At 46.8% G+C, this 25,098-nt stretch overlaps 1 protein-coding gene across 2 annotated transcripts in view; it reads right to left on the bottom strand.

The window, feature by feature from the left end:
• Positions 1–25,098, bottom strand: part of DNAH3 (dynein axonemal heavy chain 3) — a 952,415-nt gene that overhangs the window by 425,259 nt on the left and 502,058 nt on the right. For both annotated transcript variants that reach the window (XM_063934423.1, XM_063934424.1), the window contains one exon: positions 22,306–22,450. In XM_063934423.1, coding sequence (XP_063790493.1) covers positions 22,306–22,450 — 145 coding nt within the window. The remainder of the gene's footprint in view (positions 1–22,305; positions 22,451–25,098) is intronic.

Genomic DNA, 25,098 nt, shown 5'->3' with positions numbered 1-25,098 from the left:
AGCTTTCTTAACCAGTCCTCACTGCATATTATTGCACACACAGGACAGAAGAAGCAGCCTCGTAGTTACAGGTATACAGTACACATTTCTTTATATTCTCTGCCAGTACATCATGTCATATAACTCTATATATTATAGAAGACTGCTTTCTTCTATATTAAGGACACAATTTATCCATTTTGGATCTATTTGGGTATTTTTTTTAGACCAATCCCTTTCTTATTTCAGACCCTTTCAGTACTTTCACACTGAGATTTTTCATTGTTCTCCCTCTTTGGGCCTGATTCATATTTGTATGGAATTGCATAGCCGCAACGAAGTGGCTGTGCATTTTTATCTAAATAAAATTCTAATACAGCAGGAAGCGCCTGTAGGAGATAGACACCTCCTGTTAGCATTAGTGAGGATCCAAGTGCTGTGTCTAAGGATACAGCCTTGGATCACCATCGCGACCATCATGACCATCAGTCACAATCAGGGCAGTAGAGAGCTTGGCTGGGCCCAGTACTTTTCAGGGGGTGTGGCCTATTCACAGGAGGCGTGGTCATGCACCCTTTGAAAAAATACTGAAAAAAAATTGTATTTTAAGCACCACCATGGCCACACTCCAGCCCAGCAGTCAGCAGCATGTGTTGGGCTTAGGAGAAGAGCTGTAGCTGCTGCTGCCAGGTAAAGGGGAGGGAGCTTGGGGACCCCACTGGGCCCCTACATCAGACCTGGACCCAGATAATTTGTGCCCCCCCCCCCCCTCTCTCGGCACCACTGGTCACGATTCGCAATGATTACAGGCACTTGCCAGCCTGCATAAGCTGAAGCTTACTCAAGCTGGCTGTAGGTTCTGGACACCGGGGTCCAACGTCCGACAATGCAGATCCTGGACCTGTCACCCCATCAAAACAGGAGGGTCGACATTTTTGAAGAACAGTGCCGGGTGCCCCCCCACTCCGCCCCCCCATATGGATTGACATGCTGCGGCTGATGGGCCTGCGAGCAACATCGCAAGACCCATTCTGCACATGCGCAGAACGGGACTTCCGCCTGCATAGACCCCCAAACATCGTATTTGTACTGAAACCATCAGGTTTGTCATCAAATATGAATCAGGCCCTTTATGCGTATTACTTACTGACCACGATCCCCCATCCCTCTTCTATTCAACCCCTTTCCTATTTCCTTCCTTTATGTTTTGCACAAAAAAGATAACCTTGCTCTTTATATTTTTGTGTCACTGTGTCTGTATACCATCTGTATTATACAAAAGAACTCTTTCAATAAGAGCATTATTATTAAATTATGTGCATAGCTCCATATATCTGTGAAGGAACAGAACATACACACAAAGATATCAAAACCTGTATATTAAAATTCCTTCTAATATAGTTTTGCAAATGATAAATGGGTAGCAGAAGAACTGAACCAAAGGTTGTTTCCAGTGTTTTTAGTTGAACATTTGACCAGACTGTTTCAGAAACATGGCAATATACAAGTACACTACAGGTAATAAATGATTTTCTTAAGAGACAGAAATGTTGTGACAGCTAGTCTAATGTACATTATATAAATTAGTTTTATTTTATATCAAAGTACATATATATCCTTACTTAGCTTGCTGAAATCGCACCAAAAACCTCTTCATCTCACTCCATGGTAATGGTTACAGTGGCACGCCATGTTTGCGGCCATTCTCCAAATTGAAATGCATAGCGCAACTGCATGGTGGGCAGCGTAGTACTTGTAATCTGCAAGAGGCTGTCCCAGAGAAGCATTTTGCCCATTTAGAGGACAATAAACAAAGAACAGATATTTGCTAATATTCTGTCAATCTTCTATTCTTTTTTTGGAGGGGTGGGGTGGTGTTATGTTATCTTTTAAAAATGTTTGCAATTGAGTGTGCTATGGGGGTCATTCCGAGTTGATCGCGCGCTAGCTACTTTTTGCAGTGCTGCATCAGATAGTCGCCGCCTATATGGGAGTGTATTTTCGATTTGCAAGTGTGCAATCGCATGTGCAGCTGAGCGGTACAAAAAAGTTTTGTGCAGTTTCTGAGTAGCTCAGAACTTACTCAGCCGCTGCGATCACTTCAGCCTGTTCTTCCCCGGAATTGACGTCGGATACCCGGCCTGCAAACGCTTGGACACGCCTGCGTTTTTCCAAACACTCCCAGAAAATGGTCAGTTGCCACCCACAAACGCCTTCTTCTTGTCAATCTCCTTGTGATCGGCTGTGCGAATGGATTCTTTGTTAAATCCATCGCTCAGAAACGATCCGCTTTGTACCCGTATGTTGCAAAACCTTAGCGTGAGATGAGGTTGTTAACGGCGCACAACATCTTGTGTTACTGCACTGAATACTTGTTGCGTGAGAGTACAGCTAAGTAAGGAGACATCTGTAACATTTTATATCTCGTTCCCCCTGGCAATACTGTATAATGGATGTGATAGCTTCTGCTATGCTTTTATTGAAGAAGGCAGAAGAAATCTATAATTATCACAACGATGTGTGTTTAATCCTTCAGTAGCATTGGGTATGGGATGTCGGTGGTATACCAACGCCGGCCGCTAGTATACCGGCAGGGGGGCGAGCGCAACGAAGCCCCTTGCAGGCTTGGTTGCTCGCTGCAGTCGCCACAGGTTCTATTCCCACTCTGTGGGTGTCGTGGGCACCCTCGATTGGGAATAGCCTGTTAGCTAGGATTCCGGCTGGCGGCATTGTCAATTGTCAGGATTCTGGCGTTGGTATCCTGACCGCTAGGATCCTGACTGCCGGCAATGTAACTACAGCACTTCAGTGGACACATTTACAAAGTGCACTGGATTCACGCTGCATATTACTTTGCACAAGGGCAATTCAATGGTCTGCCCAGAATATGCTAAAGATGCATGCTTACTTTCTAGAAGCGTGCCTAAAGTATAGGGAAGTGTAAAATAATCTCAACCGGGACACAGTGTAAAAGTGTAGACTTCACAGCAAATGGCAACCTCTTGCCCCTTCTGAACTACCACTTCCATTACATTTAGCATTTCAGACATTTTCCTTAAAAAAACAGCTCAAGTTAGAATCATTTATGACTAAAATTAATCAGAAAAGAAGGAAACAGTTCCCTTTGCCCATTGGACAAAGTGCATATATAGAAGGGTAACAAGAAGGTACAGAATGAGTCCCATTAAAAGTATAGTACAGTATATGATGAGCAGGGCTGCCATCAAAAATACTGGGGCCCGGGACTGAAAAAAATAGATGCCCCCTCTTCTATGGCTCTGTCCTCTCCTCTGCAATGCAATCTTTGCTCACTTGGAGCTCTAGGGCACGGTATTTCGCCATGCCGTGGTGTTCCAACCCATGTGACATTAAATATAGGTGGTGTGATACAGACCTGCAGCAACGATTCAGAGGGTGATGCTCAAGGAAGGCTTGATTTTAAGAAGTCCTCCCTCTACATCAGCGCAGTATTTTACAGCTCTCCAGGTAGGAGCCAGGTGCAGTTCCCCTTTTCTGCCTGGGTCCGGGACTCCAGTGCTGATAGTCACCACCTGATGGCAGCCCTGATGATGAGACATGATCTCCACCAGCTTAGAGCTGTAAAATCCATGTGTATTTGCAGAGAGGAAATGGCCATGTGCACTTTTACCAAGCAAAGAATGTCCCCCCCCAAAAAGTGCCTATTACAGTATTTTATCACATTTTAATAATCTCACTCCACAAGCCGAGATCTGTTTTCCATCATTCCATAAACCCTGTCACACCCTGTGCCTACTATAAACTAAGCCAGGAACACACTCACTTCACCCACCCAGCTGTTGCAAACTACTGCTCCTCTACAAATGCCAGCACCTTGTTCTATATAGTCATGGTGGAATACAGAATAAAGTTGTTCGCGATTTAATGTTGTATTTAATAGCCTGCTGCGCCACGCACTTGCGCCACGCACTGAGGGGGTCAATTTGAGTTGAATGCAATTTGCACTTAAACAGTAACTGCAACCAGGAAGAAAAGATGCCCATATTTTAATTCGTCCACACATGCCCCCTCCTTACCCGAACTGTCTCTTCAACCGTTAGGACCCACAGGTGGTCGTACGTGCAAGATGCGACCGACTGTTCATATGGCCCCAAACGTAGCTAGTGTTTTGTATGCATGTGCAAAAGTAAAATGCTGATTTTATGCTGCATAATGCACTTTAAATCCAAGTCGTGTTGACCCCCTAAATGTATGCTACACTGTATCTATAGACTGCACATTTCAGTATAACAAGTTAAGGAATATGTTATTCTCTTTTGTTCTCTTTGAATGCAGAGAAAGTCAAGTTTTGAATAATGAATGTGTAATAATTATTCTTTTGTGCATTTCAATATAATGCGCTACAGCTGCTAGGCTGAATTAGGAGGTGCATCTGCTGTATAGACAAACAAACCATAAAATGGTCTATTTGTAATTTCATTCTATGAGTTCATGCTGTTAAGTAATCATTACGCAAATGTTTTATTACCAGTAGAGAAATTCATTGTTTATACCCCTTTCATACCTAAAACTGCGGGTCTTACCCGGGAATACGGTCCCGGGATCATGCAGCGACATTCCCGGGTAAGGCGCCTTTCATACCGCAGTCAGCAGCCCGGCATATTGCCGGGTTGCAGACAGGGGCGTCGGAATGGGGGGGGGGGGGCAAGGGGGCAGCTCGCTCCCCCCAAACATGAGAGAGGCGCAATCCGTCCAGATTCGCAATCCCCTGCCTGTGCACGCCGCCACCGCCACCAGCTACAGGTGAGCCCGCTGTGCAGTGTAACTGCAGCTAGTATAGCTGTGTGCTGTGCTGCCTGTTCCCTCTCTTTCTCCTGCAGCTCAATCACACGCTGAGGTGAGCAATGCTGCTCTGCCCCAGCATCTTATCACAATAGCTGAAGCCTGTGTATGTGTGTGAGCCAGTGTGTGTGTGTCTGATATTACATACCCTGCCAGGCTCTAATGTGTATGTAACCAGGTCACCTCCCACCCAGGCCCCGCTATGTGTGTCCCCATATCCCTCATTGGCCCCATGTGTGTCCCCATATCCCTCACCCGGCTCTCAGGATGTATGTCCCCATATCCCTCACCCGGCCCCACTATGTGTGTCCCCATATCCCTTACCCGGCCCCACTATGTGTGTCTCCATATCCCTCACCCGGCCCCGCTATGTGTGTCCCCATATCCCTCATTGGCCCCACTATGTGTGTCCCCATATTCCTCACCCGGCCCCCACTATGTGTGTCCCCATATCCCTCACCCGGCCCCACTATGTGTGTCCCCATATCCCTCACCCAGCCCCACTATGTGTGTCCCCATATCCCTCACCCGGCCCCACTATGTGTGTCCCCATATTCCTCACCCGGCCCCCACTATGTGTGTCCCCATATCCCTCACCCGGCCCCACTATGTGTGTCCCCATATCCCTCACCCAGCCCCCAGGATGTATGTCCCCATATCCCTCACCCGGCCCCACTATGTGTGTCCCCATATCCCTCACCCGGCCCGCTATGTGTGTCCCCATATCCCTCACCCGGCCCCGCTATGTGTGTCCCCATATCCCTCACCCGGCCCCGCTATGTGTGTCCCCATATCCCTCACCCGGCCCCGCTATGTGTGTCCCCATATCCCTCATTGGCCCCACTATGTGTGTCCCCATATCCCTCACCCAGCCACCACTATGTGTGTGTCCCCATATCCCTCACCCGGCCCTGCTATGTGTGTCCCCATATCCCTCACCTGGCCCCCACTATGTGTGTCCCCATATTCCTCACCCGGCCTCACTATGTGTGTCCCCATATCCCTCACCCATCCCCACAGTATGTGTGTCCCCATATCCCTCACCCGGCCCCACTACGTGTGTCCGCATATCCCTCACCCGGCCCCACTATGTATGTCCCCATATCCCTCACCCGGCCCCACTGTGTGTGTCCCCATATCGCTCACCCGGCCCCACTATGTGTGTCCCCATATTCCTCACCCTGCCTCACTATGTGTGTCCCCATATCCCTCACCCGGCTCCACTATGTGTGTCCCCATATCCCTCACCCATCCCCACAGTACGTGTGTCCCCATATCCCTCACCCGGCCCCACTATGTGTGTCCCCATATCCCTCACCCGGCCCCCACTATGTGTGTCCCCATATCCCTCACCCGGCCCCACTATGTGTGTCCCCATATCCCTCACCCATCCCCACAGTATGTGTGTCCCCATATCCCTCACCCGGCCCCACTATGTGTGTCACCATGTCCCTCACCCGGCCCCCAGGATGTGTGTCACCATGCCCTCCCAGACCCCAGTATGCGTGCCAGCATATCCCTCTAGGCCCCTATGTATATGTCATCATATCCTCCCAGGTCCCAGTATGTGTGCCACCATGCTTTACCATGCCCCAGTGTGTATGACACCATGCCCCCACCCCACCCCAATCTGTATGTCACCTTATCCCCCCAAGCTACTCTGTGTATGTCACCACCCCCCTCCCCAGGCCCAGAGTGTATGTCCTCATGCCCCTCAAAGGCATATGTGTGTATGTTAACTAGAGATGAGCGGGTTCGGTTCCTCGGAATCCGAACCCGCCCGAACTTCAGGTTTTTTTACACGGGTCCGAGCGACTCGGATCTTCCCGCCTTGCTCGGTTAACCCGAGCGCGCCCGAACGTCATCATCCCGCTGTCGGATTCTCGCGAGGCTCGGATTCTATCGCGAGACTCGGATTCTATATAAGGAGCCGCGCGTCGCCGCCATTTTCACACGTGCATTGAGATTCATAGGGAGAGGACGTGGCTGGCGTCCTCTCCGTTTATAGAGAAGAGAGTGAGACAGTAGAGAGAGACACAGTAGTAATTTTGGGGAGCATTAGGAGGAGTACTAGTAGTTACTTGCTGAAGTGATAGATAGTGTGACTGTATTATCTGACTTGTGGGGGAGACACTGACAGTGGGGAGCAGTTAGAGTCTGAGAGCAGGACTCAGGAGTACATATAACGTACAGTGCACACTTTTGCTGCCAGAGTGCCACACTGCCATTGTGACCACACTGACCACCAGTATAATATATATTGTGATTGTCTGCTTAGGAGTACTACTTGCAAGTTGCTGATAGTGTGACCAGTGACCTGACCACCAGTTTAATAATCACCACCAGTGAGTTTAATATATATATATATAATTGTATATAATATATATATAATATTGTATACCACCTACCCGTGTTTTTTTTTTTTTTCTTTCTTCTTTATACATACTACTATAGTAGCTTACTGTAGCAGTCTGCGGTGCTGCTGAGCTGACAGTGTCCAGCAGGTCCGTCATCAGTCATTACATAATAAATATATATACCTGTCCGGCTGCAGTACTAGTGATATTATATATATATATATTGATTTCATCTCATTATCATCCAGTCTATATTAGCAGCAGACACAGTACGGTAGTCCACGGCTGTAGCTACCTCTGTGTCGGCAGTCGCTCGTCCATCCATAATTGTATACCACCTACCCGTGGTTTTTTTTTTTCTTTCTTCTTTATACATACTACTATAGTAGCTTACTGTAGCAGTCTGCGGTGCTGCTGAGCTGACAGTGTCCAGCAGGTCCGTCATCAGTCATTACATAATAAATATATATACCTGTCCGGCTGCAGTACTAGTGATATTATATATATATATATATATATTGATTTCATCTCATTATCATCCAGTCTATATTAGCAGCAGACACAGTACGGTAGTCCACGGCTGTAGCTACCTCTGTGTCGGCAGTCGCTCGTCCATCCATAATTGTATACCACCTACCCGTGTTTTTTTTTTTTCTTTCTTCTTTATACATACTACTATAGTAGCTTACTGTAGCAGTCTGCGGTGCTGCTGAGCTGACAGTGTCCAGCAGGTCCGTCATCAGTCATTACATAATAAATATATATACCTGTCCGGCTGCAGTACTAGTGATATTATATATATATATATATATATATATATATATTGATTTCATCTCATTATCATCCAGTCTATATTAGCAGCAGACACAGTACGGTAGTCCACGGCTGTAGCTACCTCTGTGTCGGCAGTCGCTCGTCCATCCATAATTGTATACCACCTACCCGTGGTTTTTTTTTTTCTTTCTTCTTTATACATACTACTATAGTAGCTTACTGTAGCAGTCTGCGGTGCTGCTGAGCTGACAGTGTCCAGCAGGTCCGTCATCAGTCATTACATAATAAATATATATACCTGTCCGGCTGCAGTACTAGTGATATTATATATATATATATATTGATTTCATCTCATTATCATCCAGTCTATATTAGCAGCAGACACAGTACGGTAGTCCACGGCTGTAGCTACCTCTGTGTCGGCAGTCGCTCGTCCATCCATAATTGTATACCACCTACCCGTGGTTTTTTTTTTTCTTTCTTCTTTATACATACTACTATAGTAGCTTACTGTAGCAGTCTGCGGTGCTGCTGAGCTGACAGTGTCCAGCAGGTCCGTCATCAGTCATTACATAATAAATATATATACCTGTCCGGCTGCAGTACTAGTGATATTATATATATATATATATATATATTGATTTCATCTCATTATCATCCAGTCTATATTAGCAGCAGACACAGTACGGTAGTCCACGGCTGTAGCTACCTCTGTGTCGGCAGTCGCTCGTCCATCCATAATTGTATACCACCTACCCGTGGTTTTTTTCTTTTCTTTCTTCTTTATACATACTACTATAGTAGCTTACTGTAGCAGTCTGCGGTGCTGCTGAGCTGACAGTGTCCAGCAGGTCCGTCATCAGTCATTACATAATAAATATATATACCTGTCCGGCTGCAGTACTAGTGATATTATATATATATATATATATATATATATATATATATATATTGATTTCATCTCATTATCATCCAGTCTATATTAGCAGCAGACACAGTACGGTAGTCCACGGCTGTAGCTACCTCTGTGTCTTTTAGTTGTGCCTATTAAAATATGGAGAACAAAAATGTTGAGGTTCCAAAATTAGGGAAAGATCAAGATCCACTTCCACCTCGTGCTGAAGCTGCTGCCACTAGTCATGGCCGAGACGATGAAATGCCAGCAACGTCGTCTGCCAAGGCCGATGCCCAATGTCATAGTACAGAGCATGTAAAATCCAAAACACCAAATATCAGTAAAAAAAGGACTCCAAAATCTAAAATAAAATTGTCGGAGGAGAAGCGTAAACTTGCCAATATGCCATTTACCACACGGAGTGGCAAGGAACGGCTGAGGCCCTGGCCTATGTTCATGGCTAGTGGTTCAGCTTCACATGAGGATGGAAGCACTCAGCCTCTCGCTAGAAAACTGAAAAGACTCAAGCTGGCAAAAGCACCGCAAAGAACTGTGCGTTCTTCGAAATCCCAAATCCACAAGGAGAGTCCAATTGTGTCGGTTGCGATGCCTGACCTTCCCAACACTGGACGTGAAGAGCATGCGCCTTCCACCATTTGCACGCCCCCTGCAAGTGCTGGAAGGAGCACCCGCAGTCCAGTTCATGATAGTCAGATTGAAGATGTCAGTGTTGAAGTACACCAGGATGAGGAGGATATGGGTGTTGCTGGCGCTGGGGAGGAAATTGACAAGGAGGATTCTGATGGTGAGGTGGTTTGTTTAAGTCAGGCACCCGGGGAGACACCTGTTATCCGTGGGAGGAATAGGGCCGTTGACATGCCTGGTGAAAATACCAAAAAAATCAGCTCTTCGGTGTGGAAGTATTTCACCAGAAATGCGGACAACATTTGTCAAGCCGTGTGTTGCCTTTGTCAAGCTGTAATAAGTAGGGGTAAGGACGTTAACCACCTCGGAACATCCTCCCTTATACGTCACCTGCAGCGCATTCATAATAAGTCAGTGACAAGTTCAAAAACTTTGGGCGACAGCGGAAGCAGTCCACTGACCAGTAAATCCCTTCCTCTTGTAACCAAGCTCACGCAAACCACCCCACCAACTCCCTCAGTGTCAATTTCCTCCTTCCCCAGGAATGCCAATAGTCCTGCAGGCCATGTCACTGGCAATTCTGACGAGTCCTCTCCTGCCTGGGATTCCTCCGATGCATCCTTGCGTGTAACGCCTACTGCTGCTGGCGCTGCTGTTGTTGCTGCTGGGAGTCGATGGTCATCCCAGAGGGGAAGTCGTAAGCCCACTTTTACTACTTCCACCAAGCAATTGACTGTCCAACAGTCCTTTGCGAGGAAGATGAAATATCACAGCAGTCATCCTGTTGCAAAGCGGATAACTGAGGCCTTGACAACTATGTTGGTGTTAGACGTGCGTCTGGTATCCGCCGTTAGTTCACAGGGAACTAGACAATTTCTTGAGGTAGTGTGCCCCCGTTACCAAATACCATCTAGGTTCCACTTCTCTAGGCAGGCGATACCGAGAATGTACACGGACGTCAGAAAAAGACTCACCAGTGTCCTAAAAAATGCAGTTGTACCCAATGTCCACTTAACCACGGACATGTGGACAAGTGGAGCAGGGCAGGGTCAGGACTATATGACTGTGACAGCCCACTGGGTAGATGTATGGACTCCCGCCGCAAGAACAGCAGCGGCGGCACCAGTAGCAGCATCTCGCAAACGCCAACTCTTTCCTAGGCAGGCTACGCTTTGTATCACCGGTTTCCAGAATACGCACACAGCTGAAAACCTCTTACGGCAACTGAGGAAGATCATCGCGGAATGGCTTACCCCAATTGGACTCTCCTGTGGATTTGTGGCATCGGACAACGCCAGCAATATTGTGTGTGCATTAAATATGGGCAAATTCCAGCACGTCCCATGTTTTGCACATACCTTGAATTTGGTGGTGCAGAATTTTAAAAAAAACGACAGGGGCGTGCAAGAGATGCTGTCGGTGGCCAGAAGAATTGCGGGACACTTTCGGCGTACAGGCACCACGTACAGAAGACTGGAGCACCACCAAAAACGCCTGAACCTGCCCTGCCATCATCTGAAGCAAGAAGTGGTAACGAGGTGGAATTCAACCCTCTATATGCTTCAGAGGTTGGAGGAGCAGCAAAAGGCCATTCAAGCCTATACAATTGAGCACGATATAGGAGGTGGAATGTACCTGTCTCAAGCGCAGTGGAGAATGATTTCAACGTTGTGCAAGGTTCTGCAACCTTTTGAACTTGCCACACGTGAAGTCAGTTCAGACACTGCCAGCCTGAGTCAGGTCATTCCCCTCATCAGGCTTTTGCAGAAGAAGCTGGAGGCATTGAAGGAGGAGCTAAAAGGGAGCGATTCCGCTAGGCATGTGGGACTTGTGGATGGAGCCCTTAATTCGCTTAACAAGGATTCACGGGTGGTCAATCTGTTGAAATCAGAGCACTACATTTTGGCCACCGTGCTCGATCCTAGATTTAAAACCTACCTTGGATCTCTCTTTCCGGCAGACACAAGTCTGCTGGGGTTCAAAGACCTGCTGGTGACAAAATTGTCAAGTCAAGCGGAACACGACCTGTCAACATCTCCTCCTTCACATTCTCCCGCAACTGGGGGTGCGAGGAAAAGGCTCAGAATTCCGAGCGGTGATGCAGGGCAGTCTGGAGCGACTGCTGATGCTGACATCTGGTCCGGACTGAAGGACCTGACAACGATTACGGACATGTCGTCTACTGTCACTGCATATGATTCTCTCACCATTGAAAGAATGGTGGAGGATTATATGAGTGACCGCATCCAAGTAGGCACGTCAGACAGTCCGTACTTATACTGGCAGGAAAAAGAGGCAATTTGGAGGCCCTTGCACAAACTGGCTTTATTCTACCTAAGTTGCCCTCCCACAAGTGTGTACTCCGAAAGAGTGTTTAGTGCCGCCGCTCACCTTGTCAGCAATCGGCGTACGAGGTTACTTCCAGAAAATGTGGAGAAGATGATGTTCATTAAAATGAATTATAATCAATTCCTCCGTGGAGACATTGACCAGCAGCAATTGCCTCCACAAAGTACACAGGGAGCTGAGATGGTGGATTCCAGTGGGGACGAATTGATAATCTGTGAGGAGCGGGATGTACACGGTGATATATCGGAGGATGATGATGAGGTGGACATCTTGCCTCTGTAGAGCCAGTTTGTGCAAGGAGAGATTAATTGCTTCTTTTTCGGTGGGGGTCCAAACCAACCCGTCATTTCAGTCACAGTCGTGTGGCAGACCCTGTCACTGAAATGATGGGTTGGTTAAAGTGTGCATGTCCTGTTTATACAACATAAGGGTGGATGGGAGGGCCCAAGGACAATTCCATCTTGCACCTCTTTTTTCTTTCATTTTTCTTTGCGTCATGTGCTGTTTGGGGAGTGTTTTTTGGAAGGGCCATCCTGCGTGACACTGCAGTGCCACTCCTAGATGGGCCAGGTGTTTGTGTCGGCCACTAGGGTCGCTTATCTTACTCACACAGCTACCTCATTGCGCCTCTTTTTTTCTTCTTTGCGTCATGTGCTGTTTGGGGAGTGTTTTTCGGAAGGGCTCTCCTGCGTGACACTGCAGTGCCACTCCTAGATGGGCCAGGTGTTTGTGTCGGCCACTAGGGTCGCTTAGCTTACTCACACAGCTACCTCATTGCGCCTCTTTTTTTCTTCTTTGCGTCATGTGCTGTTTGGGGAGTGTTTTTTGGAAGGGCCATCCTGCGTGACACTGCAGTGCCACTCCTAGATGGGCCAGGTGTTTGTGTCGGCTACTAGGGTCGCTTAGCTTACTCACACAGCTACCTCATTGCGCCTCTTTTTTTCTTCTTTGCGTCATGTGCTGTTTGGGGAGTGTTTTTTGGAAGGGCCATCCTGCGTGACACTGCAGTGCCACTCCTAGATGGGCCAGGTGTTTGTGTCGGCCACTAGGGTCGCTTATCTTACTCACACAGCTACCTCATTGCGCCTCTTTTTTTCTTCTTTGCGTCATGTGCTGTTTGGGGAGTGTTTTTTGGAAGGGCCATCCTGCGTGACACTGCAGTGCCACTCCTAGATGGGCCAGGTGTTTGTGTCGGCCACTAGGGTCGCTTAGCTTACTCACACAGCTACCTCATTGCGCCTCTTTTTTTCTTTGCGTCATGTGCTGTTTGGGGAGTGTTTTTTGGAAGGGCCATCCTGCGTGACACTGCAGTGCCACTCCTAGATGGGCCAGGTGTTTGTGTCGGCCACTAGGGTCGCTTAGCTTAGTCATCCAGCGACCTCGGTGCAAATTTTAGGACTAAAAATAATATTGTGAGGTGTGAGGTATTCAGAATAGACTGAAAATGAGTGGAAATTATGGTTTTTGAGGTTAATAATACTTTGGGGTCAAAATGACCCCCAAATTCTATGATTTAAGCTGTTTTTTAGTGTTTTTTGAAAAAAACACCCGAATCCAAAACACACCCGAATCCGACAAAAAAAAGTCGGTGAGGTTTTGCCAAAACGCGGTCGAACCCAAAACACGGCCGCGGAACCGAACCCAAAACCAAAACACAAAACCCGAAAAATTTCAAGTGCACATCTCTAATTGTTAACCCCCTTTCCATGTTCTAGGGGGCACCAGACAAAATCTTGCCTAGGGCATTAAATTGGTTAGGGATGACTCTGGGCAGTGATTAAGCAGCCTGCTCCTGCCCCGTGTGCTCCGCCCCCACCTCATCTCCTGCAGTGTCTGCACTCTACAGGGACATGCTGCCACCAGAGACAACAGTGGTAAGCAGCAGTATAACTGTTTTCCCTGTGGAAAGGGGTAGGGGAAAGGAGCAGAGGAGGAGGAGGCGCTCTACCAGACTAAAGACCCCATGCACAGAGTTGCGGTCCCACCTCCTGCCCCTCCCGGGGACGTTCCCAACGTGTCTAAAAAGTAATCTCTCCCAAGTGCAGCAGCAGCAGAAGGTAGGAAGTGAAGGGGGGTAGGTGACAGTGACAGAGGGACAGGTGACAGAAAGGGAGGGGCAGGTAGCAGACTCACTCATCCCGCTGTTACTAAACATAACACTTGGCTTTGGAACCTGTTTATTGTGTATTTGCTTAGTGCTGGAGAACACAAAGAGCTGCACTTTATGGCCCCTTGCAGAACTGGCTTCAAGGGCTGTAAATTCTCATTGTTTCTGAATGAGCCCTCACTTACTGAGCCTGTTGAGTTCTCATTCTGACTAGGGCCCAGATTTATCAAGCCTTGGACAGTGATAAATAGTACAGTGATAAAGTGCCAACCAACCAGCTCCTAACTGGAATCTTACAGGCTGCGTTTGAAAACTGACAGGTGCTGATTGGTTGTTACATTATCACCGTGCAATTCATCACTCTCTAAGGCTTGATAAATCTGGGCCTAAGTGGCTCTACCTGGCATAATGTGTATAGTGATATCTACCTGGGGTAATGTGTATAAGCGGTTCTACCTGGCATAATGTGTATAATTGGCTCTACCTGGCGTAATATGTATAAGGGATTACATACCAAAAAACGCTCTGACACCCCTGGTTGCGGACGTCAGCGGTGACGCGGAGGGGGCGGTGCTAGAGATCATATGATCTCCAAGCGCCGTCAGTACATAGAGAGTGAACGGGAGCCGGGGCGCATTGACACGGCTTCCATTCACACCGCACAGTGAGCAGGGTTGAAATACCGGGTCACTGGATCCGGTATTTCAAACCCGGCACCCTTTCACACCGCAACTGAACACAGGTTATGCGCGTTCATGTGGCAAAAACCCGTGTTCAGAGGGGCTGGTGTGAAAGGGGTATTAAAGGATTATGGGGCAGATGTATTAACCCAGAGAAGGCATAAGGAAGTGATAAACCAGTGATAAATGCAAGGTGATAAAAGCACCAGCCAACCAGCTCCCATATGTAAATTATCAGTTAGGAGCTGATTGTCTGGTGCATTATCACTTTGCACTGAACACTGCTTTCTCTGATGTCCTAGTGGATGCTGGGAACTCCGTAAGGACCATGGGGAATAGACGGGCTCCGCAGGAGACTGGGCACTCTATAAGAAAGATTTGGTACTATCTGGTGTGCACTGGCTCCTCCCTCTATGCCCCTCCTCCAGACCTCAGTTAGATTTCTGTGCCCGGCTGAGCTGGATGCACACTAGGGGCTCTCCTGAGCTCCTAGAAAGAAAGTTTAATTTAGGTTTTTTATTTTACAGTGAGACCTGCTGGCAACAGGCTCACTGCAACGAGGGACTAAGGGGAGAAGAAGCGAACCTACCTGCTTGCAGCTAGCTTGGGCTTCTTAGGCTACTGGACACCATTAGCTCCAGAGGGATCGACCGCAGGACCCGTCCTTGGTGTTCGTTCCCGGAGCCGCGCCGCCGTCCCCCTTACAGAGCCAGAAGCATGAAGATGGTCCGGCAAATCGGCGGCAGAAGACTTCAGTCTTCACCAAGGTAGCGCACAGCACTGCAGCTGTGCGCCATTGCTCCTCATTACACACTTCACACTCCGGTCACTGAGGGTGCAGGGCGCTGGGGGGGGGGGGGGGTGCCCTGAGCAGCAATAAAAACACCTTGGCTGGCAAAATAACCACAATATATAGCCCCAGAGGCTATATATGTGGTAATTACCCCTGCCAGAATACAAAAAATAGCGGGAGAAAAGTCCGCCGAAAAAGGGGCGGAGCCATCTCCCTCAGCACACTGGCGCCATTTTTCCCTCACAGTTCCGCTGGAAGGAAGCTCCCTGACTCTCCCCTGCAGTCTACACTACAGAAAGGGTAAAAAAAGGAGAGGGGGGCACTAAATTTAGGCGCAGTTTAATACTATAAGCAGCTATAAAGGGTCATAATTCAGTTAGTCCCTGCATTATTATAGCGCTCTGGTGTGTGCTGGCATACTCTCTCTCTGTCTCCCCAAAGGGCTTTTTGTGGGGTCCTGTCTCCTTTAAGAGCATTCCCTGTGTGTGTGCGGTGTGTCGGTACGGCTGTGTCGACATGTTTGATGAGGAGACTTATGTGGAGGCGGAGCAGATGCCTGTAAATGTGATGTCACCCCCTGCGGGGCAGACACCTGAGTGGATGGATTTATGGAAGGAATTACGTGCAAGTGTCGACTCCTTACATAAAAAAATTGACGACATGCCAAATGCGGGACTGCCGGCTTCTCAGCTCGTGCCTGCCCAGACGACTCAAAGGCCATCAGGGGCTCTAAAGCGCCCGCTACCTCAGATGGCAGACACAGATGTCGACACGGATACTGATACCAGTGTCGACGACGATGAGTCAAATTTAATGTCCACTAGGGCCATTCGTTGCATGATTGAGGCAATGAAAGAGGTATTACACCTTTCTGATATAAACCCAGGTACCTCAAAAAAGGGTATTATGTTTGGGGAGAAAGAACTACCTATAGTTTTTCCCCCATCTGAAGAATTAAATGAAGTGTGTGAAGAAGCGTGGGCTTTCCCCGATAAAAAATTGGTGATTTCAAAAAAATTACTAATGGCGTTCCCTTTCTCGCCAGAGGATAGGTCACGTTGGGAAACTCCCCCTAGGGTGGATAAAGCGCTCACACGTTTGTCTAAAAAGGTGGCACTACCGTCTCCGGATACGGCCGCCCTAAAGGAACCTGCTGATAGAAAGCAGGAGGCTATCCTAAAGTCTATACTAGACAGGGACACTATATTGCTAACCGTAGAGCATATAAAAGACTCAGTCTTGTACATGAGAGATGCACAGAGGGAGATCTGCCGGCTGGCATCTAGAATAAGTGCATTGTCCATTTCTGCTAGGAGAGGCTTATGGACTCGGCAGTGGACAGGAGATGCAGATTCTAAAAGGCACATGGAAGTTTTGCCTTATAAGGGTGAGGAGTTATTCGGGGATGGTCTTTCAGACCTTGTTTCCACAGCTACAGCTGGGAAGTCAGCATTTTTGCCCCATGTCCCCTCACAGCCTAAGAAAGCGCCGTATTACCAGGTACAGTCCTTTCGACCCCAGAAAAACAGGCGGGGAAAAGACGGGTCCTTTCTGTCTAGAGGCAGAGGAAGGGGGAAAAAGCTGCAACACACTGCAGGTTCCCAGGACCAAAAGTCCTCCCCCGCTTCTTTCAAATCCGCCGCATGACGGTGGGGTTCCACAGGCGGAGCCAGGTACGGTGGGGGGCCGCCTCAAAAATTTCAGCGATCAGTGGGTTCGCTCACGGGTGGATCCCTGGATCCTTCAAATAGTATCTCAGGGGTACAAGCTGGAATTCGAGGCGCTTCCCCCCCCGCCGTTTCCTCAAATCGGCCTTACCGACAACTCCCTCGGGCAGGGAGGCTGTGCTAGAGGCCATTCACAAGCTGTATTCCCAGCAGGTGATAGTCAAGGTACCCCTACTTCAACAAGGACGGGGTTACTATTCCACACTGTTTGTGGTACCGAAACCGGACGGTTCGGTGAGACCCATTTTAAATTTGAAATCCTTGAACACACACATAAAAAAATTCAAGTTCAAGATGGAATCGCTCAGGGCGGTTATAGCAAGCCTGGACGAGGGGGATTACATGGTATCCCTGGACATCAAGGATGCTTACCTGCATGTCCCCATTTACCTTCCTCACCAGGAGTACCTCAGATTTGTGGTACAGGATTGCCATTACCAATTCCAGACACTACCGTTTGGACTGTCCACGGCACCGAGGGTGTTTACCAAGGTAATGGCAGAAATGATGATACTCCTTCGAAAAAAGGGAGTTTTAATTATCCCGTACTTGGACGATCTCCTTATAAAGGCGAGGTCCAGGGAGCAGTTACTGGTCGGAGTAGCACTATCTCGGGATGTGCTACAACAGCATGGCTGGATTCTAAACATTCCGAAGTCACAACTGGTTCCTTCCACTCGCTTACTGTTCCTGGGGATGATTTTGGACACAGAACAGAAAAAAGTGTTTCTCCCACAGGAGAAAGCCAAGGAGCTGTCATCTCTAGTCAGAGACCTCCTAAAACCAAAACGGGTATCGGTGCATCACTGCACACGAGTCCTGGGAAAAATGGTGGCTTCATACGAAGCAATTCCATTCGGCAGGTTCCATGCAAGGATCTTCCAGTGGGACCTCTTGGACAAGTGGTCGGGATCGCATCTTCAGATGCATCAACTGATAACCCTGTCTCCAAGGACCAGGGTGTCTCTACTGTGGTGGCTGCAGAGTGCTCATCTTCTAGAGGGCCGCAGATTCGGCATACAGGACTGGGTCCTGGTGACCACGGATGCCAGCCTTCGAGGCTGGGGAGCAGTCACACAGGGAAGAAACTTCCAAGGACTATGGTCAAGTCAGGAGACTTCCCTGCACATAAATATTCTGGAACTAAGGGCCATTTACAATGCCCTAAGTCAGGCAAAACCCCTGCTTCAAAACCAGCCGGTACTGATCCAGTCAGACAACATCACGGCAGTCGCCCATGTAAACCGACAGGGCGGCACAAGAAGCAGGATGGCGATGGCAGAAGCCACAAGGATTCTCCGATGGGCGGAAAATCACATAATAGCACTGTCGGCAGTGTTCATTCCGGGAGTGGACAACTGGGAAGCAGACTTCCTCAGCAGACACGACCTACACCCGGGAGAGTGGGGACTTCATCCAGAAGTCTTCCTACTGTTGGTAAACCGTTGGGAAAGGCCACAGGTGGACATGATGGCGTCCCGCCTCAACAAAAAGCTAAAGAGATATTGCGCCAGGTCAAGGGACCCTCAGGCGATAGCTGTGGACGCGCTAGTGACACCGTGGGTGTACCAGTCGGTTTATGTGTTCCCTCCTCTGCCTCTCATACCAAAGGTATTGAGAATAATAAGAAGGCGGGGAGTAAGAACGATACTCGTGGTTCCGGATTGGCCAAGAAGAGCTTGGTACCCAGAAATTCAAGAAATGATATCAGAGGACCCATGGCCTCTACCGCTCAGACAGGATCTGCTACAGCAGGGGCCCTGTCTGTTCCAAGACTTACCGCGGCTGCGTTTGACGGCATGGCGGTTGAATTCCGGATCCTAAAGGAAAAGGGCATTCCGGAGGAAGTCATTTCTACGTTCATAAAAGCCAGGAAAGAAGTAACCGCAAACCATTATCACCGTATTTGGCGGAAATATGTTGCGTGGTGTGAGGCCAGGAAGGCCCCAACAGAGGAATTTCAGCTGGGTCGTTTTCTGCACTTCCTACAGTCGGGAGTGACTATGGGCCTAAAATTGGGTTCCATTAAGGTCCAGATTTCGGCTCTGTCGATTTTCTTCCAGAAAGAACTGGCTTCTCTGCCTGAAGTTCAGACTTTTGTAAAGGGAGTGCTTCATATTCAGCCCCCTTTCGTGCCTCCTGTGGCACCTTGGGATCTCAATGTGGTGTTGAGTTTCCTAAAATCACATTGGTTTGAACCACTTAAAACTGTGGATCTGAAATATCTCACGTGGAAAGTGGTCATGTTATTGGCCTTGGCTTCGGCCAGGCGTGTGTCAGAATTGGCGGCTTTGTCATGTAAAAGCCCTTATCTGATTTTCCATATGGATAGGGCAGAATTGAGGACTCGTCCCCAGTTTCTCCCTAAGGTGGTATCAGCTTTTCACTTGAACCAACCTATCGTGGTGCCTGCGGCTACTAGGGACTTGGAGGATTCCAAGTTACTGGACGTAGTCAGGGCCTTGAAAATTTATGTTTCCAGGACGGCTGGCATCAGGAAAACTGACTCGCTTTTTATCCTGTATGCACCCGACAAAATAGGTGCTCCTGCTTCTAAGCAGACTATTGCTCGCTGGATTTGTAGCACAATTCAGCTGGCGCATTCTGCGGCTGGATTACCGCATCCAAAATCAGTAAAAGCCCATTCCACGAGGAAGGTGGGCTCATCTTGGGCGGCTGCCCGAGGGGTCTCGGCTTTACAACTTTGCCGAGCTGCAACTTGGTCAGGGGCAAACACGTTTGCTAAATTCTACAAATTTGATACCCTGGCTGAGGAGGACCTTGAGTTCTCTCATTCGGTGCTGCAGAGTCATCCGCACTCTTCCGCCCATTTGGGAGCTTTGGTATAATCCCCATGGTCCTTACGGAGTTCCCAGCATCCACTAGGACGTCAGAGAAAATAAGATTTTACTCACCGGTAAATCTATTTCTCGTAGTCCGTAGTGGATGCTGGGCGCCCATCCCAAGTGCGGATTGTCTGCAATACTTGTATATAGTTATTGACTAACTAAAGGGTTATTGTTGAGCCATCTGTTGAGAGGCTCAGTTGTATTTCATACTGTTAACTGGGTATAGTATCACGAGTTATACGGTGTGATTGGTGTGGCTGGTATGAGTCTTACCCGGGATTCAACATCCTTCCTTATTGTGTCAGCTCTTCCGGGCACAGTATCCTAACTGAGGTCTGGAGGAGGGGCATAGAGGGAGGAGCCAGTGCACACCAGATAGTACCAAATCTTTCTTATAGAGTGCCCAGTCTCCTGCGGAGCCCGTCTATTCCCCATGGTCCTTACGGAGTTCCCAGCATCCACTACGGACTACGAGAAATAGATTTATTGGTGAGTAAAATCTTATTTTATCACTGGTTTATCACTTCCTTATGCCTTCTCCAGGTTAATACATCTGCCCCAATGTGTCCTTAACATTCAGTCTCTAATAATCGGGAATATTTATTTACATAGAGTAAGATAAATATACCGACAGATGATCTCCCTGTTACCCAAGTAATTCTCTTTCATGAAGGTGACCGCCCCTTTTGCCTTTAGTTGCTAGAAAAAATATTTGTTTATGCAGTTTATCAATATGTGTTTTTGTGTCTTGGGAGTGTTTTGGGGTAACCACAAATATTAAGGGTCCCCGAAGGTATGAAGGAGGGAGCACAGCAGATATCTCTATTTGTGCTGCGGTCCCTACCTTTTTGACAGCAGCCGCTGCACCCATAGGTTTCTATGAGGGCTGCCAAGTTGTCAGATATACAAAGTTATATTTCAACATTCCAGAGTTTGGCATAGGCAGGTAACGCCATAGGCTATGGGCTACATTCAGCAATGGCCACCGCACATGCGTGGTCAGCAGTCCATGCATGCACAGAAGGGCCCTGACTCTATAGTAGAAGTGAAAAGATTGCTTTTGTGATCATCTCACTTCTTACATATTGCAGGGTCAGGTTTCTGAGCCCCTATCCCTGCATGTGATTAATAGTACATCCAGGCAATTAATAATTTCTTATTACCTTGAATATAGGGACATGTAGGAATAGTCTACAATCCAATAAGTAGTAAATATGATCCTTGACAAATGAAAATGTTGGATGAAGGAACTTGATGTTACACATCTACAGTATTGTAATAATAGACCTACTAATTGAACACACTTTTATTACCCAATATACAACAAGCAAATTTGCATTGGTTGGCTCTTATTTTTCATAGCTATTTATCAAAGTTTGGTTGCCGGCATGGTGAATCTGTTCCAGAGAAAACTTTTCACCATGGTGACACCTTTTACTGCTATCTTTTGCAATGGCAGAATACTTCCTAGATGCCCCTCAGGAAGCTGCTGCACATGTGCAGTCGTCGGTGCATGCATACAGTCCAGTTGCTGGAGAGGGATTCAAAGATCTTTTCAGCTAAACTTTAGCCTCCAGGCTACAGTGGTTAAAGGCATGTGAAGATGGTGTTAGCTATAGGATCCATGCTTAGAGAAGCTAAGCTTGTAGGAGATTGGTAAATTGGCTCAAACTGCAGTCCCCTTTGACAATTATGGAGATTGCGGTCTTCATTGTTAGTTTTCCTGGACAATTGACAGGCAATTGTTAAATAGCCCCTATACTTAAAACTGCCTAAACCATGCAGACTCAGTAATTTCCACATGGATAAGGATTCTTACAGAGCCTTCTGTATTCTCTATATTTATAAACATCCTAATTTTAACTCTTCCTGCCTATCTCCCCTGAGGGCGAGTATAACGCCATCCAAAGACGATGTTCTGTTGCAGAAATAAACTTTTCCTCTCTCATTGATACAGTCTGTGTGTACATCCCCTTGAAACCTATGAGGGCTGCAGCACTGTTATTAGAGAAAGGAAAAGGCGAAGAAAACGAGAAACTAAATTAAAGGCTTTCTCCAGCAAAATGCATGAGAAACGATTTATTTTATTTACTAAACAGACCCCATTGAGCCCTATGGGGGCTTTATAGCAGCGATTTTATTGTAGATTTCTTTCCCATAACTAGGGAGGAGAGAGAACATGTCTTTTATCTAGCTAAAGTAATGTTTTTATGTTTATCAAATACAGCCCTAAGAGTTACATTTTTACTCCAAATTTATCATGTCCTAGCCTTCTAGGTCTCACAATAGAGCATAGAGAGACATACAAGCATTGAACACGTAGACTCACCATTCATCCATTCCTCGGATTTACAGTGGAAATTATATGCAGTTACCCAGAGTTGCTCAAAAGGCACCTTGTTTATCATTATCTCTTGCAACAAAGGGAATTGACTTTTCTCCCATTCAAGTAACTCCTCTTCTTTGTTGATAGCCTATAAAAATCACTATTAGTTTATTAGGAAGACAGACTTGACAAATGCAAAGCTAATAAAACAAATCTGCTTACATTACTTTGACTTTGCAGCTGGTAAAATACATGATCATATGTACAGTATGCATAAGGAATTTCATTAAAGCCCCATGTCAAAAATTTACATAAATGCTTTTGAACATTAGATTTTTATCTATACTAATTTTGTCATTCTGCTAATTAAATCAGCAGTGCCCAAGCAGTAACTTTTTTGCTTTATGACTTAACATTCTATTTAATGAGTTTGTGTGAATAAGAAACCTGATGCAAGGGATCAAAAGTTATCAACAGGTGCAACACAACAGAAAAATAGGCATGGCAAAAACCATGCAAGCATTCCTTCTCCTAAACTAGTCTTATAGGATGTTTAAAGATAGCCATATTTAAATATTAGCGGAGTAAAATTATATGTAGCAAGGGAATGCCATCTAGAATGTAAACTTGTCTATTAAAATAATGGGAGGATTTAACGGCATACAGGAATTAAATGGGATGAGGTCAAGATGCCAGCTGTCAAGGGAGGGGGGGGGGGGGGGGTAGGATTAGGTCCCACACACACTGGGGTTAGGCTGCATGGGTGGGGACAGTTAAGTTTAGGTAGCGGGAATGGGGAGTTAGGTTTAGGCACCTCCTCGGGGTGGTTAGGGTCAGGAACTAAGGGGGGAGGTTAGGGTTAGACTGCGGGAACAGAGGGTTAGGGGCTAGGGGAGAGGGAGAAATAGTCTCTTCTGACCCCTGTCGAGATTTCATACATCAGGATCCCGGTGTCGGTGTTATGAGCGCCGGGATCCCATGAGACGGCATTAGATACGGAGTGTCCAATAATTTATACCCTAATGAAATTAAACAGTATAGGGTACGTTATGTGTCAGTATGCATACTTGCCGGTATTTTAGAACCTAAGCTGTGAGGAAGGGGGGGGGGGGGGGGGGAGATATGGCACAGGGATTTGTATCATCAAGGCTCCAGCCCCAGCTATTCAATGATGCACAGTGAAGCAGGGCCACTATGATGCGATTTACCACAAATACCGTCATCAATCCCTCAATCCACCCACTTCACTGGGCAAGTGGCTGGGTCTGAGAAGCTGATCTGCTTTGTCCAGAAATGTGGGAGTCTCACGGACATTGGGCCTAATTCAGAGTTGATCGCAGAAGCAAATTTGTTAGCAGTTGGGCAAAACCATGTGCACTGCAGGGTGGGCAGATATGACAGGTGCAGAGAAAGTTAGATTTGGGTGGGGTGTGTTCAAACTGAAATCTAAATTGCAGTGTACAAATAAAGCAGCTACAATTTACTCTGCACAGAAACAAAATAACCCACCCAAATCTAACTCTCTGCACATGTTATATCTGCCCCCCCTGCAGTGCACGTGTTTTGCCCAACTGCTAACAAATTTTTTGCAGCGATCAACTCTGAATTACCCCCATTGTTTGAGGAACAGCAACTATACCTTTATCTCTTTATCTGATATGTCTTTTTCTTTTTTACATTAAGTAATTCTCCATAGCATAGTTTCTTAGATAGAGACAACTGTGTTTTTAGGCTAATACAGTACTTAACCTATCAATCCACTGAGTACCTCATGCCTCAGTGATGCCAATAGTTAAATCATAGGTTGCTTTCTCTAAAATGTTGGTTTCGTCAAGTAAAAGGCTACCAGTGCCACCAGAAGGGCTGACATGTACAGCGTAAGGGCAGCATAACATTTTCCGGTTTTTAAATCTAAAATTTGTTAGTTAAAAGCACCCAAGCCTTTATTTTGATGTGATTCTGTTCCACCTACCCATGGTTATTGTAAATGCATTTCAAATGCATTTTCATTGCCAGTTAGATACATGGCAAAAATATATATATATATAAGTCCTTGTTTATCTGTGTATTTAATGTTTCGGAGCGAGCCTTGCTCCATTTTTGTACATTTGCTGCATTTTCCACTTTGATCTCTAATACACTAATAAAACATCCACTATGGCATACCAGTGGGTATAACGGGCTGTGCAGCAGAAATATGTAGAAATATGAGTAGAGAATTTCAAAATGATCTTATTATTATAATATTTTGACAATGCTTTTAACAGTGTTGTCTATTAGACTGTGTTTAGCAGAATGTATTAAGCTAAGAAGCTCAGTGTTAGAGATCATTCATAACCTTGTCAAATGCAAATAAGGGGTAATGCTTCCAGTATAATAAGTACTAACCAAGGAACACAACATAAATGTGCACTCTCCTCATTATTTATACCATCTGCTCATAATCACTAGATTGCATGAGGCACTTACACATGCTTCAAATGCTGCTCAAAGTAAGCTTTTATCTGGATCTAAAGAAGTGAACTTGTATAAAACAAATCCTCTCCTTCTGGCACCTCTTACCATTATCAATAGAATATTTACATTGGGTACACAAATACATTATCTTAAGAAGTTTGAACATTATATGTGGTTAAATAAATCAAACCAGAAGCGTGGGATGTACTGTAGGTGGTCAACTAAAGCATACTCTAAGAATGTCTGGGAGACTCTTGAGCTTCAGGGAGTTCTCCCGCATTCCTAGGAGAGCAGAGCAGCCTCTCAGATATTCTCAGGGCTTCAAGACGCAATTTTGTG

This window comes from Pseudophryne corroboree, chromosome 7 (genome assembly GCF_028390025.1).
Source record: "Pseudophryne corroboree isolate aPseCor3 chromosome 7, aPseCor3.hap2, whole genome shotgun sequence".
NCBI classification, from domain to species: domain Eukaryota; kingdom Metazoa; phylum Chordata; class Amphibia; order Anura; family Myobatrachidae; genus Pseudophryne; species Pseudophryne corroboree.
Note: the sequence above shows the minus strand (reverse complement) of the source record. Positions and strands in the feature narration are given on the sequence as shown.